Raw genomic sequence first — 12,893 nt, 5'->3', positions numbered from 1 at the left:
ACACCAATTCCACCTTTACTCTGTTTAAAATAAGTTTCAAGAATAGCTATGCTCTCTATGTGCCATGCTAGTCATCCAATCATCTTCTAACATATAAATCAGTCAGAACCATCTGCATTTTTCAATATTTTTATTATAAATAAAATATGAGCTATATAACCTAAAGTAATAGAGCATGATAATGAAGAATAATTTCAAAAACCTTTTTCAAGTTATTCGGCATTGATCCTCTTACATCTCTGTGCAAGCAAGACTATGTTCCTTTAGTTCAGCAGTATGAAAGACCAGTAGGACTGGGTTCTTCTGTCTGTAACCAGAGCTTTTCCAATGCTTGTCTTGGAAAATTGTGCTTCACACAAGATAAAACAGCGCTTTTGTTCTTCAAAAAGCTTTTTAATGTCCATGTATGCTTTCAAAGTTTAGTTACTGAAAAGGAATTCAGGAGAGGTAATATATACATCTTTCCTTTATTAAAAAAAAAAAAAAAAAAAAAAAGAGTTACCTCATCTTCCTGTAATGTCAATGACATGAACAAAATTAGTTTTATTAATGAAATACACTACAGAATGAGGAAAGTGTTCCACTGCTTCGAGTGCCTCAGCTGTGAGGAAGTTCAATAAAACATTCACTGCTGTCAGACTTCATTTTTGCCAAAAACTACAAGTGCTGTGCAACACTGATGGCACTCACTTTTGAGAGGAGGAGGACATTTGTATTAATTGTTAAGCATCTTTCAAATGCTTACCTATAATACAAAATACATTTATGACAAATAGTTAACTTTCCAGCTAGAAACTGACAAGTTATACTTCACATATTTACAGAAAGTAGGAATTGACAACCTACACTCAGCTCTAAAGAAGTGGGCTAAGAAGAGTGAAACTCTCCCTCTAAGACTTTTCATTTCAAAAGCTAACACATGAATACTACATCCATACATTTATACCAAATTTAAAACTTCAGCATGGAAGATCAGTACTGTTTTAATCACAATTACTGCGTGAAAGAAACAGCTTATAAATGGCTCTCAAAGAGAGCCATGTACACATTTTGAGGACAAGACACACATTCATCCAGGCTGTTTTTATACTTTCAAGTTTAAGTATTCACAGCACAGACTGAAAAATAAAATTAATCAAGGGTCACCTAAGACAGAGAAAACAACCCAGCCAATAAATTCAATTACTTCAAATTCTGAAGTGTTGATATTCCTATCCTACAAAAACCTTGTGTTGGATAACAAAAAAATCACATGCTTGAGTGTCATGTAAGTGTTAAATGAGTGTCACAATCATAAGCTTGCAAAGGTACACAGGTAAATGATTACCACAATGGATTGCTCATATTTGCCACAATTGATTTTCACCTACCTAGCTGGCTCAGTCTACCTGACACCTTAGCAATAGTGTCTGTAAATGGAACATAAAGAGTTTCGTTGAACTGTGATGTATCATTTTCCCTTCAATTCTACAGTCCAAACATGCATGTTACCACAGAACTCAATGACATTTTGAAGATATGCATACAAGCATCAGATCATGAAATCACAGAATGGTTTGAGTTGGAAAGGACCTTAAAGGCCATCCAGTTCCAACACCTCTGCAGTGAGCAGGGTTGTCAGCTGTTAGATCACAAAGACAAAGAACTCCAAATGGCGGACTCAGCTTATCTGAAGTGATTAACCAGTATCTCCAGAACAATGACATCTGTAGCCTCAAACAGACCTTAGCAGAACTAAAATGTTTTGGTTTTGATTTTTTGTTGTTTTGCTGTTGTTTTGGCTTTATTTCTCAAGGAAGTGACTCATCCTGTCAGGAAATTACATGGCAATTCGTTAATATCAAAATACAACTCTGTACAGCTGCTAAACAAAAGACTAGAACAGGCACTTATTTTTGTTGGCATTTTAGCACTGCAATGATAATGACAAGTATTTCATCTCCTTTAGAGAAAGGTATAGAACACTGTAGAGTTTTTTGTTTGTTTGTTTTGTTTGTTTTTTGCTCTCCATGTTAGTATCAGCAAACCAGAACACCATTGAGACACAGACACATAGACATATCTGTCCTTTGCAGGTAGAACGTACACATCTCACATTCATCACTATAAACAGAAAGCCATAGAGAAGCCACAGAGATCTGTGCAAACAGGATTATGGTGTCCTTAGCTTCCCTCCTCTCGCCCAGTCTAATCCCCTCCGCAGTACCATCTAACATTTCTAACTCATGGAAGAGACAACAGAATATTAATTAGCTGCTTAGGAGGTACCTTCCAGAAAACTGAAAATGATTATATGTGTATGCTCAAGAAAAGCACCTGAGTCCTGATGATTTCCTGACATTTAAGAGGATAGACAAGAGGAAAAAAAGGTCTTAACTGTTTGCCTCTGTACTGACCAAACCAGCTAGGGACCCAACCTACACACGGCACAAGCAGCACCTACAGGATGAGCACAAATGAAAGCAGTTCCTCAAGCACAGTGCAGCAAGGCTGTAAGCGGGATGACGCCCCCAGCCCAATGATCAAACATGACAACTCCAACCATACCACAGTCCTGGCTGCACACAGCACAATGCCTAGGAGACTTCTGTCAAGATGTTATCTTCAACTATCAGCATCGCTGGGCCAGAACGTGATAGATTTGGAAACCAAAAATGAACAAAGGATTTTTAAGATAGTTGAACTATTGTTTCTTTATGTTAACACTTCTTGCACCACAGTCATCAAAGCATAAATGAAGTCCACCAATAACAGAACTGCAACACAGCACTCATACATCATTTCTAACAAGCTACTTTGAAGCTCTTCTGTCAGACAGGCTTTTTCCCCTCAGTCAGATCTATAGGAAGGTAGAAATCTATAAATAACACACTCCATATCACTGTTCTTCAGTATTCTGAACATGCACCAGAGCCAAGGTATCTATTGCTTTGTCAAGACATATCAGAAAGGCTTAAGTGATCTTCACAAGTTTGGTGGGTGAAGAAGGTTGAGAATAGGCTCCTTTCTCTGCATATACTATCCTCCCACTTCAGGGCTGCTTATTTCCTAAAATTAATCCAGCTCACCTCTAAGCAGACATTCCTGTTCCAAAAGAGCTGCTCTTAAAAAGATTTCAATGAGGTAATATGAAAAGAAAAGGAATTAGCACAGTACAACTGACCCAAGAGCTCACTGTTGAATTTCTGAGATGAAGCTTTTCTGCCTAAAAAAAGAGGCATCTGACTGGGACTGAGACTTAACAGAATGCACACTTCCCTTTGTGCACATAGTAAGAAGTTGCATGTGTGAACAAAGCTGACCAGATGATGTTTCAGCTTCAATTACTGAGACATGTTTCTACCCACACTAAGATATACACGTAGACAGCGATATAAAGGAGAAGGCACTCCTTTCACAACTGAAGGAGGCTAATCAACATAGCAGCAATAACCTATGCTTTATAGTCCTCATTCATTCAGCAGGTAATCATAAACACCACATGAACTTCTGCAGTCCAGACACTTCAGTGCATTTTTTTTTTTCCTCATTGCTTATTTCATTTTCCTTAAGTTTGACATAGGCCAGGGCAAGTTGGACAGGAACGGGAAGCAAGATGTTTTCTTTTTCTTTGGAAGATAGTATACTACATAAGATCAAGAGATCATATGGTTGAATAAAGGACAACGATGGAGTCAAAGGATGAAGCTAAGAATATCATACAAAGAAGGCACTGCAATGGAAAGCCCTCTGAAAGACAAACAAATAAAGATAAGAATTCCAAGTCTTATTACTACAGCTGCAGTTTCAGGTAGGCCTACAGCAGGCCTACATGTACACATAAAATGAGGAAGAAGAGGAAAGATCAACTAAAACCTACTTCACTCAGGTAAAGGAGAAGGAAGAAGAAAGATTTCTTGCTGAGCCTCGTTTTAATCACCCCCTCTAGCTTTCCCCTACCTTACAGCACATCTATTAAGCCACAGAACAAGAGACACCAATCATAAAAAGCTCAACATAAAGCTGAAAGAAACACAGTAAAATAGTACTACTGTGTCTTTTATTTTTAAACTAGAACCTGGACCACCTATGTAAAGTAACTGCATAATTCTATTCATACTGATTTCTATGGTAATAAAAAGAAAATATTTTCATACCCTTTAAAAACAAAACAAAACAAAACAAACCTGCTGCCCTTCATGCCTTCATGAACCCATTAAAAAAATAAAAAAAAACAAAAAAAAACCACCAGGCTTTAAGCTTTTTTTTTTTTCAGTTTACATTTTCCTGAATGATCAAAGTAACAACCTGCAAATAGCCAAGTTAGAGTGTAAAAGACACAAAGAGCACAACAACACTATCTGATAGAGCAAATTCTCAGCCACAAACACTACTATTTAAACACAGTCACTACCATTAGCTATGCATTTTTTCCAGCTGTGAAGAAAAGCCTGCATGCTGCACTTGTAAAAAAATTTAAAAAATTTAAAAAAAAAATCTGCACCAGCAGAGCAGAGATAGCTGCTATCACTATCCTAGCATTGTTGCTGGGAAAACGTTGCTCACATAGTCCATTCTTCATTGGCCTGGAAGTCAGAAGGCACCAAATCTGGACTACATGGTAGATGTGGTAGGGCAGAACAGCCAATACAGGCAGCGTACACTACAGTTTTGAAACTGCTATGGAGCCTGGTGTTCCCATGTTACAAGAGGAAGGTTCTCTTCTCTGGCATGACTCTTCAAGTCTGAGCCTTCAGCTTAATCACTATCATGATCAGATGAGGTCTGAGTTCATGGTTTGTCCAGGTTTCAGTAAATCTATAAGGTTCACCCCTTCCCAATCCCACAAGACAGTGCACATCACTTTACCCACTGAGGGCTGCATCTTGAACTTTTTCCACTGATGGGGAATTCACACATCACCACTCTGTAGACTGCCATTTTGACCCCATCTCATAGAGGCAACACCACATCTTGTCACCAGCAATGATGTCACTAGCTGCCATTTTTCCCTGTGTGGAGGAATTCAATGACACACCTTTGTTTCACATGCACTTCTATGACAGGCACCATTCTGTTAGGCTGTCCTATTGCTGTCTGTCACACAGCAACAAAATGAAAGGAACACTGGTGGGAACGTTCAGCCTCTACTGCCATACCACCCATATCTGCCTCTGGTGTCATGCACTCACATCATAAATAGGAGGCATTACTTTCAGAGCAGCCTTCATACAACACTACTGTAACATTAACATGCAAAAATGTAAGACAGCAACAAAGCCAGAAGACTTAAGTGCCAAACAAACACTGTGGATTTGGTTTTGAGTTTGTTTTGTTGTTCGTTTTATTTGTTTTTTTAGGTCAAGCTACTTCAAATCCTAATTAGTTATAATAAAGGAATCATAGTAGTTTCTCACCTATTTCATCAAGCAGATTACTGTTAGCTTGCAGAGAAAGACTGCTATCAAGGTTCAAAGCATGGAATTAAATATTTCAGCACTACCGGTGTCATTCACATTAGATATTCTCTTTGCATTCCTTCCAAAATACACTCAAATCTACACACAAGCCTTGCAGTCAGATACAAATTTCCCAAGATAAAGAATGGAACACCAGCTTCCAGCTATTTTTAAGTGTCTGGCTTTTCTTCACTGAGACATTTACGTGACTATCAAACACCCAAATACAAAAGAAAATCCTTTTAACAAATCAACACTAGGCACAGGACCATCTCTGGTACAGGAAATGGATTATCAACAGCTCTTCAGTAATCTGTAAGTCAACTATTTAGTGAGTGCACTGTGGTATCTACTGACCTCAGCTGAGACTGTGGACCCATTGTAAAACACTACACATCCATCTAAAATAAAAAGTCAATCCTTGCCCTACAGAGTATACAGTTTAAATAGCAACTCAGACAAAGGACGTACTATCAGTCATATCTGCAGATGGGAAACAGAGGCACAAAGGGCTGTGGATGACTTGGCGCAAGGTTACAACAGACATCTGTGGGAAAGCCAGGAACTGAGCCCGGAAGCACTGACTCTTAGCCCAGTATTTTCAGATAGGGACAATTTCTCCTATTGCTCGTCCTCTTTCTCTCTACTTAATTAGTTATCTAGCAGCCAGACACATTAATACAAGAGACGGTCTGTTATCCTTTTATATTTATAATCTCCGTTAAATTTTTATCTAGCTTAACACAGCATAAAGAAAGCTTACAAAGAAGTAATTAAAATGGTACAAGTGATTATAGATGTAAAACCAGAATCTGTTGTTTCAGAAAGTGTGAGAGGCAAATGAAGTACATGCACAGGTTTTAGAGAGACTTCTCAAAATATTTCTTAATCAAGCCTGCTGAACACAAATAAGCACCACTCCCTGCAGTCACACCAAATCACTCTGAGTTGCACCTTGCTTCTTCCTGCTTATCTAAGAAAGAATGTATGCAGAAACATGATTCAAACTACACAGACAACAGTAAACTACACTTTAAAAAAAAACAAAAAAAGCAGATTTTGTACAAATAATGTCCTCAAAAATTAAGCGCTGCCAGTTTATGACTTGCTAACCTATCAGCACGAATACCAGGCATGAAACTAACTGCATTAGCAGCTGCATGTTTCTACAACAGTGGATTTTTTCCCTAAGAGGTACACTTAGGGAAGTACATCTGATCTATCATCACAACATGGGCCTCTTCTAAGTATTATATTAGTAAACATCTGCTGGTCAGGTACATTTCTCAGTACTGTTTCATTCAGCTAACTCCTGTCCAGAGCAGATTTTAAACACATGTTCCATTCAACATCTGCTGTTATGCTTTGTCAAAATCCCAACTGGACCCCATGTTTATTTTCAGTACTTTGTTAAAGTTGCAGATCTATGAATAGCACATTTGCAATTCCAGTGTTTTCTTCTGACATAAACAAAGACTTGCCAAGGTATCAGTTGGCCAGTGATCACCATGCTTACAGCTGCAACACTCACTTTAGCTCCCAGTGGGTCCATGAATCCTGCACAAAAGTCCAGCTGTGTAGGCTGCCAGCATGACCTCTTCTCAGAGCTCTTGAGCACAAAGGAAAACTCATTGCCAATGCCACCCATCAAATCTGACAGATAAACGGGTCATGCTTCCCCAGGCCCTAATAGCAGAGAAAGCAGCCCATCATACCTGCTGCCCAAAGCTTTGTGCCCAGTTCAAGCACTACCCCTGGGAAAAGACAATGTGCATCTCTCCCTTCTCCTTCTTGGCCTTACAGCTGCTTCAGCAGTTGCCAAGCAAATATATCAGAAGGCAATGTTTGCTGTTGTAGTAAGAACATGGAGTTTAAACTCTTACTGTTAAAACCTTACATCTTGCCACTTAAGTCTGGGGTACGCCTGCATGAGAAGGGAAGCATGAGGTTACAACTCAATGCCAGACAGACACATATTTATTAGTAAAAGCCTGTGGAATAAGACTTCGTTTGTGGGCTTGTTTTCTCCTCAGTTTAGAAGAAAACATCTCAATCAGCTGTGATGTTAGTAGTTAAGAAAAAGTTTATAGGAATGCACAGTGCAAGAATTTATAAAAGAAATGAGAAAGCCCCATCAGCACCTTAAATGAGCTTGTAATGTTCCTTTATCTTCTTGTTTCAAGGAAACATTATCATTTGTGGTGAAGACTGTTTTTAAGATGAAAATGAAGGGGGAAAAAAAATGGAAAAAGCTTTAAGACTGTTCCAGTTCCTACACTGTAAGATTTCTCTATAACATTTCTCACTGACAGAATATATAACTCGGATTACACCATCAATATTCATTCAGCATAAGCATCAACTCCATCAGGCTTGGCCAATTTCAGAGCTATTCATACCCTCTTCTAGATGTTTAAATCTCTCACTAACCTATTTTGCCTAAACTTGGTCCAGGCAACTGATGAAAAACAAAAGAAGAACAAGAGATTTTCAACAGTGCTAAGATTTCAGACCATCTAGGCAGTTCCATTCTAGATTCTGTGCAGAAGACAACCCTAACTTTGTTAACTATTCAGACCATACATAAACTCGCAGGACAATGTATAACTTCCTTTTTCCCCTTGAATTTGTATTGCCCAAGACACGCGTCTAACAACTTAAACCTATCCTCTGGTACAGCAACTAGAACATTCTCCAGCACCTACCAACTTATGCCCACAGCTAGGCTTAAGCCTCCAGCAATAAGCATGCCCTCATTAAACTGCCATAAGGAACTTACAATAATACCTGTTTGGCATGCTTTATGGAAGTGACAAGATGACAAGAACAGAAATTTGAAAGTAATCTTCAAACATTCACGCACTCCTTTTAAGAAAGCAGATATGTTCACACAGCCCCTCACAGCAGACCACAATAGCTTTCTCCTAATGACCAGACTCAAGCAGATCTAACAGCATGATGCAGTTCTTAAAGCTCTGTTGAACTGTCAATCTAGCTTTCACTTAAAAAGGCACCAAATTATTCTCCACACCAAAGAGAAAGCTACAGCGTGAGCTCAACCACCACCTGCTCTCCCAGGCAAGGTGGCTGCTCAGAGCAGAAGAGCGGGGCACTCAGCTAAAGCAACTTCCATCAAGCACAGCACTGTGCTGCCTTTGTCCAACTGGCAGCCAGGGAAAGGTGCAGAAGGCTTTCTGCATCAAGACAGAAGGGAACACAAAGAGGTTAAGAACTCATAACAAGAAACTGCAGTTGTTTAGTGGTGAGAGATTATACAGGTTACAGAAAGAAACAGAGTTATTGCAGAGGGAGGAATATGAGGTGCAAGATGCATTAACCCCCACCACCCCCAGCTTTATTACATTTAAGGCACAAGGAATCATTTGTTTGTTTATTGCCATGTGTCAACACATTCACCCAGAGAATGCAATATAGGTAGAACTCTAAAACAACAGTGCTGGCAGTTTCATAGCCATTGATACAGTTCAGGAAATCGCGCTGCACTACATGCTGAATTAACCTTTTCTCTAAGCTATGGCATCCTCTGAAAGGGCATTTTTGAGTTTAGTATTACTTCAGGGTATAAGCAGAATGTTTATGACTTGACAGCCTTCATCCACATTCACTTCATTTAACGTAACAGCAACTTTCATTTACTAGTTCCCCTTCAGCAAAATTAGTTCAGGAAATCTGACTCTGCCACTCATCTAGAAACTGATTTTCCTCCCCAGCTCCCAGAGAACAACTGTATTTGAAACCATCTTTATGCTACAGTTCACAAAAGAAGTACAACACTCACTTCAGCACTGACCATTAAACTGGCATTTTGTCTTCCAAACTTTGTTTTTATAGACACTAATATAGAAACAGGAAATACTGTTCCTTTCTCCCTGTTATCGTTCCTCAGAGTAGGTTCATTCTTAGAAGTATTGCCCTCCTCATTAAAAGAAGGCTCTGGACAAAGCAGACAGAAGATGAGAGATCATCTTTCCCCATCTCCCAAAGGAAAGAAGACACAAGAATGCCTGTGTTACTCTAAACAGCTTTGAAGCTCCAGAAACAAAGATGTATTCAGACTTACTGTAAAACACTGACGTCTACCACTAACATACACAGAGTATCAATTAATTGCAGGAGAAATCCACATGGTCACAATTTCAATGGCACATGGTATAAAACAGCTAACGAACTGAAGCAACATTCCATACGTTATCACTTTCTACTCTGTACAACATCTGGAAATGTAAGTGTTCCACAATATCCTGTTGTGCAACATTAGAAAAACACATTCCATATTCCATTTTATTATTTTTCTAGTGAAGCTTTGAGAAACTCCAGTGTGCACTCCCTCACATATGCAGCACATTGCTACACCACAAGTCTCCAAAAAGGCATCTCTGAAAACACACAGGACCATACAAAAACTAATCACACAGATATTTTTCTTTATTTTGAGCTGAAGACCTTCTGAAAATGCAAGATGTCATAGCAAACTCCTTCAGGTTATGGAGAAGACCAGGTGATTGCTTTTTATTCTGCTGGAGCTTCTTTACAGAACTTTTTTTAAGGCTTATCTTATGAAACAGAAGTACATCACCTCCTCTCCCTTACCAACATATACACACAGATCAAAACTCATTAGCAGGAAGCAGCATGACGCTTGTTGTTATATTCTACAGAAAAGAACCTAATGAGATTACCCAGCAGCTAAAACAATACAATCTAATGAAGGAACACCTGTGCTTGAAATTCTCATGCAAACATAAGGGGTGTATCGAAGACATTTTAGAGATGCCAGTCATAATGCTTATTTGTCTCCAGAGCTATTTATAAGCTTTTCCTCATTTGGTAAGTAAACAAAAACATTCAGATGTACTTGAAGATAAAGCCTAGCCTTGCCAAACACATATTTAAACCCTCTCCTTGAAACTCCATAGGACATTTCACTGCATCGTTCAGAAATTCCACTTCCATCACAGCAATTCGGGATAGGCCACATCCCCAAGGGGGTAACAGGATCCTTCAGAGAAGCCAATCTGCCTTGCTGTCAGATATAACAGAACAAGGTCAGTAGCCTCATAAATGAGTATTTCCTGATAAGGGCTCCAGAATGGATAATCATGAGGCCACTGCAGTCTCAACTATAAGGCACAACAAAGTTCACATGTCGCATAGATCCCATGAAGGAACCAGAGAACAGGCTTAAGACAACGTTTGCCAATCACTGCACACAGATTTTTCTAATTGCTTAAAAAAAAAAATACTTTCAAGAATAAAAGAACTGACAGGGTGAGGACTTCAAGGACAAACAAACTTACCAGACCATGGCAATCAAAGGATCTCTTCTTTTTCAAAGTAAAAGCCTAGCTCCTTAGAAGCCAAAGACAAAACTTCCATCATCTGCAACACAAACTTAACTTCCCTCCCATTTTTAATACTCATCATACCTACTCTGTAGGAAGTTTGCAGATAACCAGAAAGGGCAAGAGCCAAAGCAAGACCTCCAGTATGAAAGTATTATCCCTCACCTGTTGATATTTACAGAGCAATAAACCGTCACTGATAAGAGAACTGATGCTAGACATCTACAACAACTGTCCAAAATAAATGGTTTTGCCACTTTTACTACCTGACCGATCTTATCCTGAAACAAAGGCAAATAACATTTTGAAACTGTGAGGAAAAGGACTGAAACAAAATATACCACATTCCTTCCTACTTACCCTAACAGGAGGGCTCCGCGCTTGCACCCTTTGCTGTTGTCCAGCCTGAGAGCTCTGCAGGTCCTTAGATCCACAATTAGTGACAGTGGTGATGGGGACCCTTAAAGTATTTGTGCCCCCCGTCCCACCAGCAGTGCTAGGCTTCCGTGGACGCTGTTTGATGCCATCCAGTAGTCTAACAAGCAAAATGTTGCTTGGAAGTTCATCAACACTGCAGTCCACTAAAGTCCTGCACTCTGGGCAGCGAAGCTCATTCCGAGAGCTCACGATACCCAGCAGACAGCGTTTGCAGAACGTGTGTTGGCAAGGCAAGACTTTTGCCGAGGCATCGAGGCGCTCCAAGCACACAGGGCACTCCAACAGATCCAGCAGAGCTGATTCATCCATTTTCTTTGCAGTGCTTAACCAAAAAACTGAATCTTCACAGACTGTGTGTGTTTTGAGGACTCCAGGGCTATCATGTTACATCCATTCCTCTTCTGGCTGCGCTCTGAAATTTTTTGAGGGAGAAAGGCATTAAGAAGCTTGAAAAGGAGTCAATGGGTCCAATTTCCTTACGGATATTCCTATACTGAGCCAAACATTGCACCTCTGTACTCTAATTCAATATTGCATTTTCAATATAGCAAATAAACCTCAGAACTGCACTAAAAAATAGCCACAGCTTACACTTAGGTACCCGATTAGTACAAATACTACAACCAACAATAACAGCCGGGGGTTTGAATTCCAGCCCTCGGAAACTGCCTGTACCTCCGGACCTTTATGAGCCATTCGCGTTTTCGAGAAGACGACAGCGAAGCGTCCCTCCATCGCACACAACTCGGCGCAGCAGCGGGCGGCACGGAACCCCCGGGGTGCTGCATCCCTTCCCCGAGGAGCGACGGCAGCGCCTCGCACAGCCCGGCCCCGAGCGCCACCGGGGGCTCCCCGCTCAACCAGGAGACCCGCAGCGGGCAGCGACCGCACAACCGCAGCACGTACGCGGCTGGAAACAGGGAGAGGGGCGGACAGAACCGCGGGCAGCCCGAGCCCCCGGCAGGAAGCGGCCGCGCGCTGCCCAGCGGGAGAGAGGCGCGGCGCCCGGGGCGGCTGCCAGCGCTGCGAAGCCGCGGCACGAACTTGCGAGTCCCCGCGAGCCGCCGGCCCGCCCCAACTCCGCGCCGTCCCCGCGCCTACCTGCGGCGGGCCGCACCTCCATGTTGGCTCGCCGCTTCTTTCCCCCAACCCTGTTCGGCGCCCCTCCCCGTCCCCCTCCCCGTTCCCCTCGGGTCGGGCCCGAACGGGGGCGGCCCCCGGGGCAGGAGCCGTCAACGCCACCTCGGCCGCAGCGGCCGAGCCGCCCTCCCTCCGGCCTCTCACCGTACGTCGCCGGCCCCGCTTTGTTCCCGCGAGGAACCGTCGCCGACCCCGCCAGCGCCGAGGCTGCCGGCCCCTCCCGCCCGCCGCGCTGGGCTGACGCGGGGGGCGGCTCCGCCCCACCCGGCACCGCCCCGCCAAGGGGGCTGCGGCGGCTCCGGCCCGGCCCAGCACGGCCCGGCGCGGCGTGGGGCCGCTTCCCCTCAGCGGCTGCGCCTCCCTGGCGGGTGGGGCCACCCCGTTACGGCCGCCCCTTCCTCTCACCGCCCCCTCGCCAGGTGCCGGGGGTTGGAGCCGCCTTCGAGTCGGGGCGAGGTGGAGAGCGGACGGGAGAGTCGCCGCGTTCGGGCCTTCTGCTGAGAACACGGGAGCG

General features: G+C 42.3%; 1 protein-coding gene across 2 annotated transcripts in view; it reads right to left on the bottom strand.

Annotated features, from left to right (window-relative positions):
* The window catches only part of SH3RF1 (SH3 domain containing ring finger 1), a 66,608-nt gene extending 53,999 nt beyond the window's left edge, over window positions 1–12,609 (bottom strand). Inside the window, exons 1-2 of one of the 2 annotated variants that reach the window (XM_015861026.2) lie at window positions 12,524–12,609; window positions 11,162–11,651 (exon numbers count right to left, since the gene is read on the bottom strand). In XM_015861026.2, the coding sequence (XP_015716512.1) occupies window positions 11,162–11,548 (387 nt within the window). In that variant the 5' untranslated portion in view covers window positions 11,549–11,651; window positions 12,524–12,609. Of the gene's footprint in view, window positions 1–11,161; window positions 11,652–12,340; window positions 12,386–12,523 lie in introns of those variants that run through there. The other variant, XM_015861027.1, reaches the window with a different exon arrangement.
* Window positions 12,610–12,893: the final 284 nt, after the last annotated feature.

This window comes from Coturnix japonica, chromosome 4 (assembly GCF_001577835.2).
Source record: "Coturnix japonica isolate 7356 chromosome 4, Coturnix japonica 2.1, whole genome shotgun sequence".
NCBI lineage: Eukaryota > Metazoa > Chordata > Aves > Galliformes > Phasianidae > Coturnix > Coturnix japonica.
Note: the sequence above shows the minus strand (reverse complement) of the source record. Positions and strands in the feature narration are given on the sequence as shown.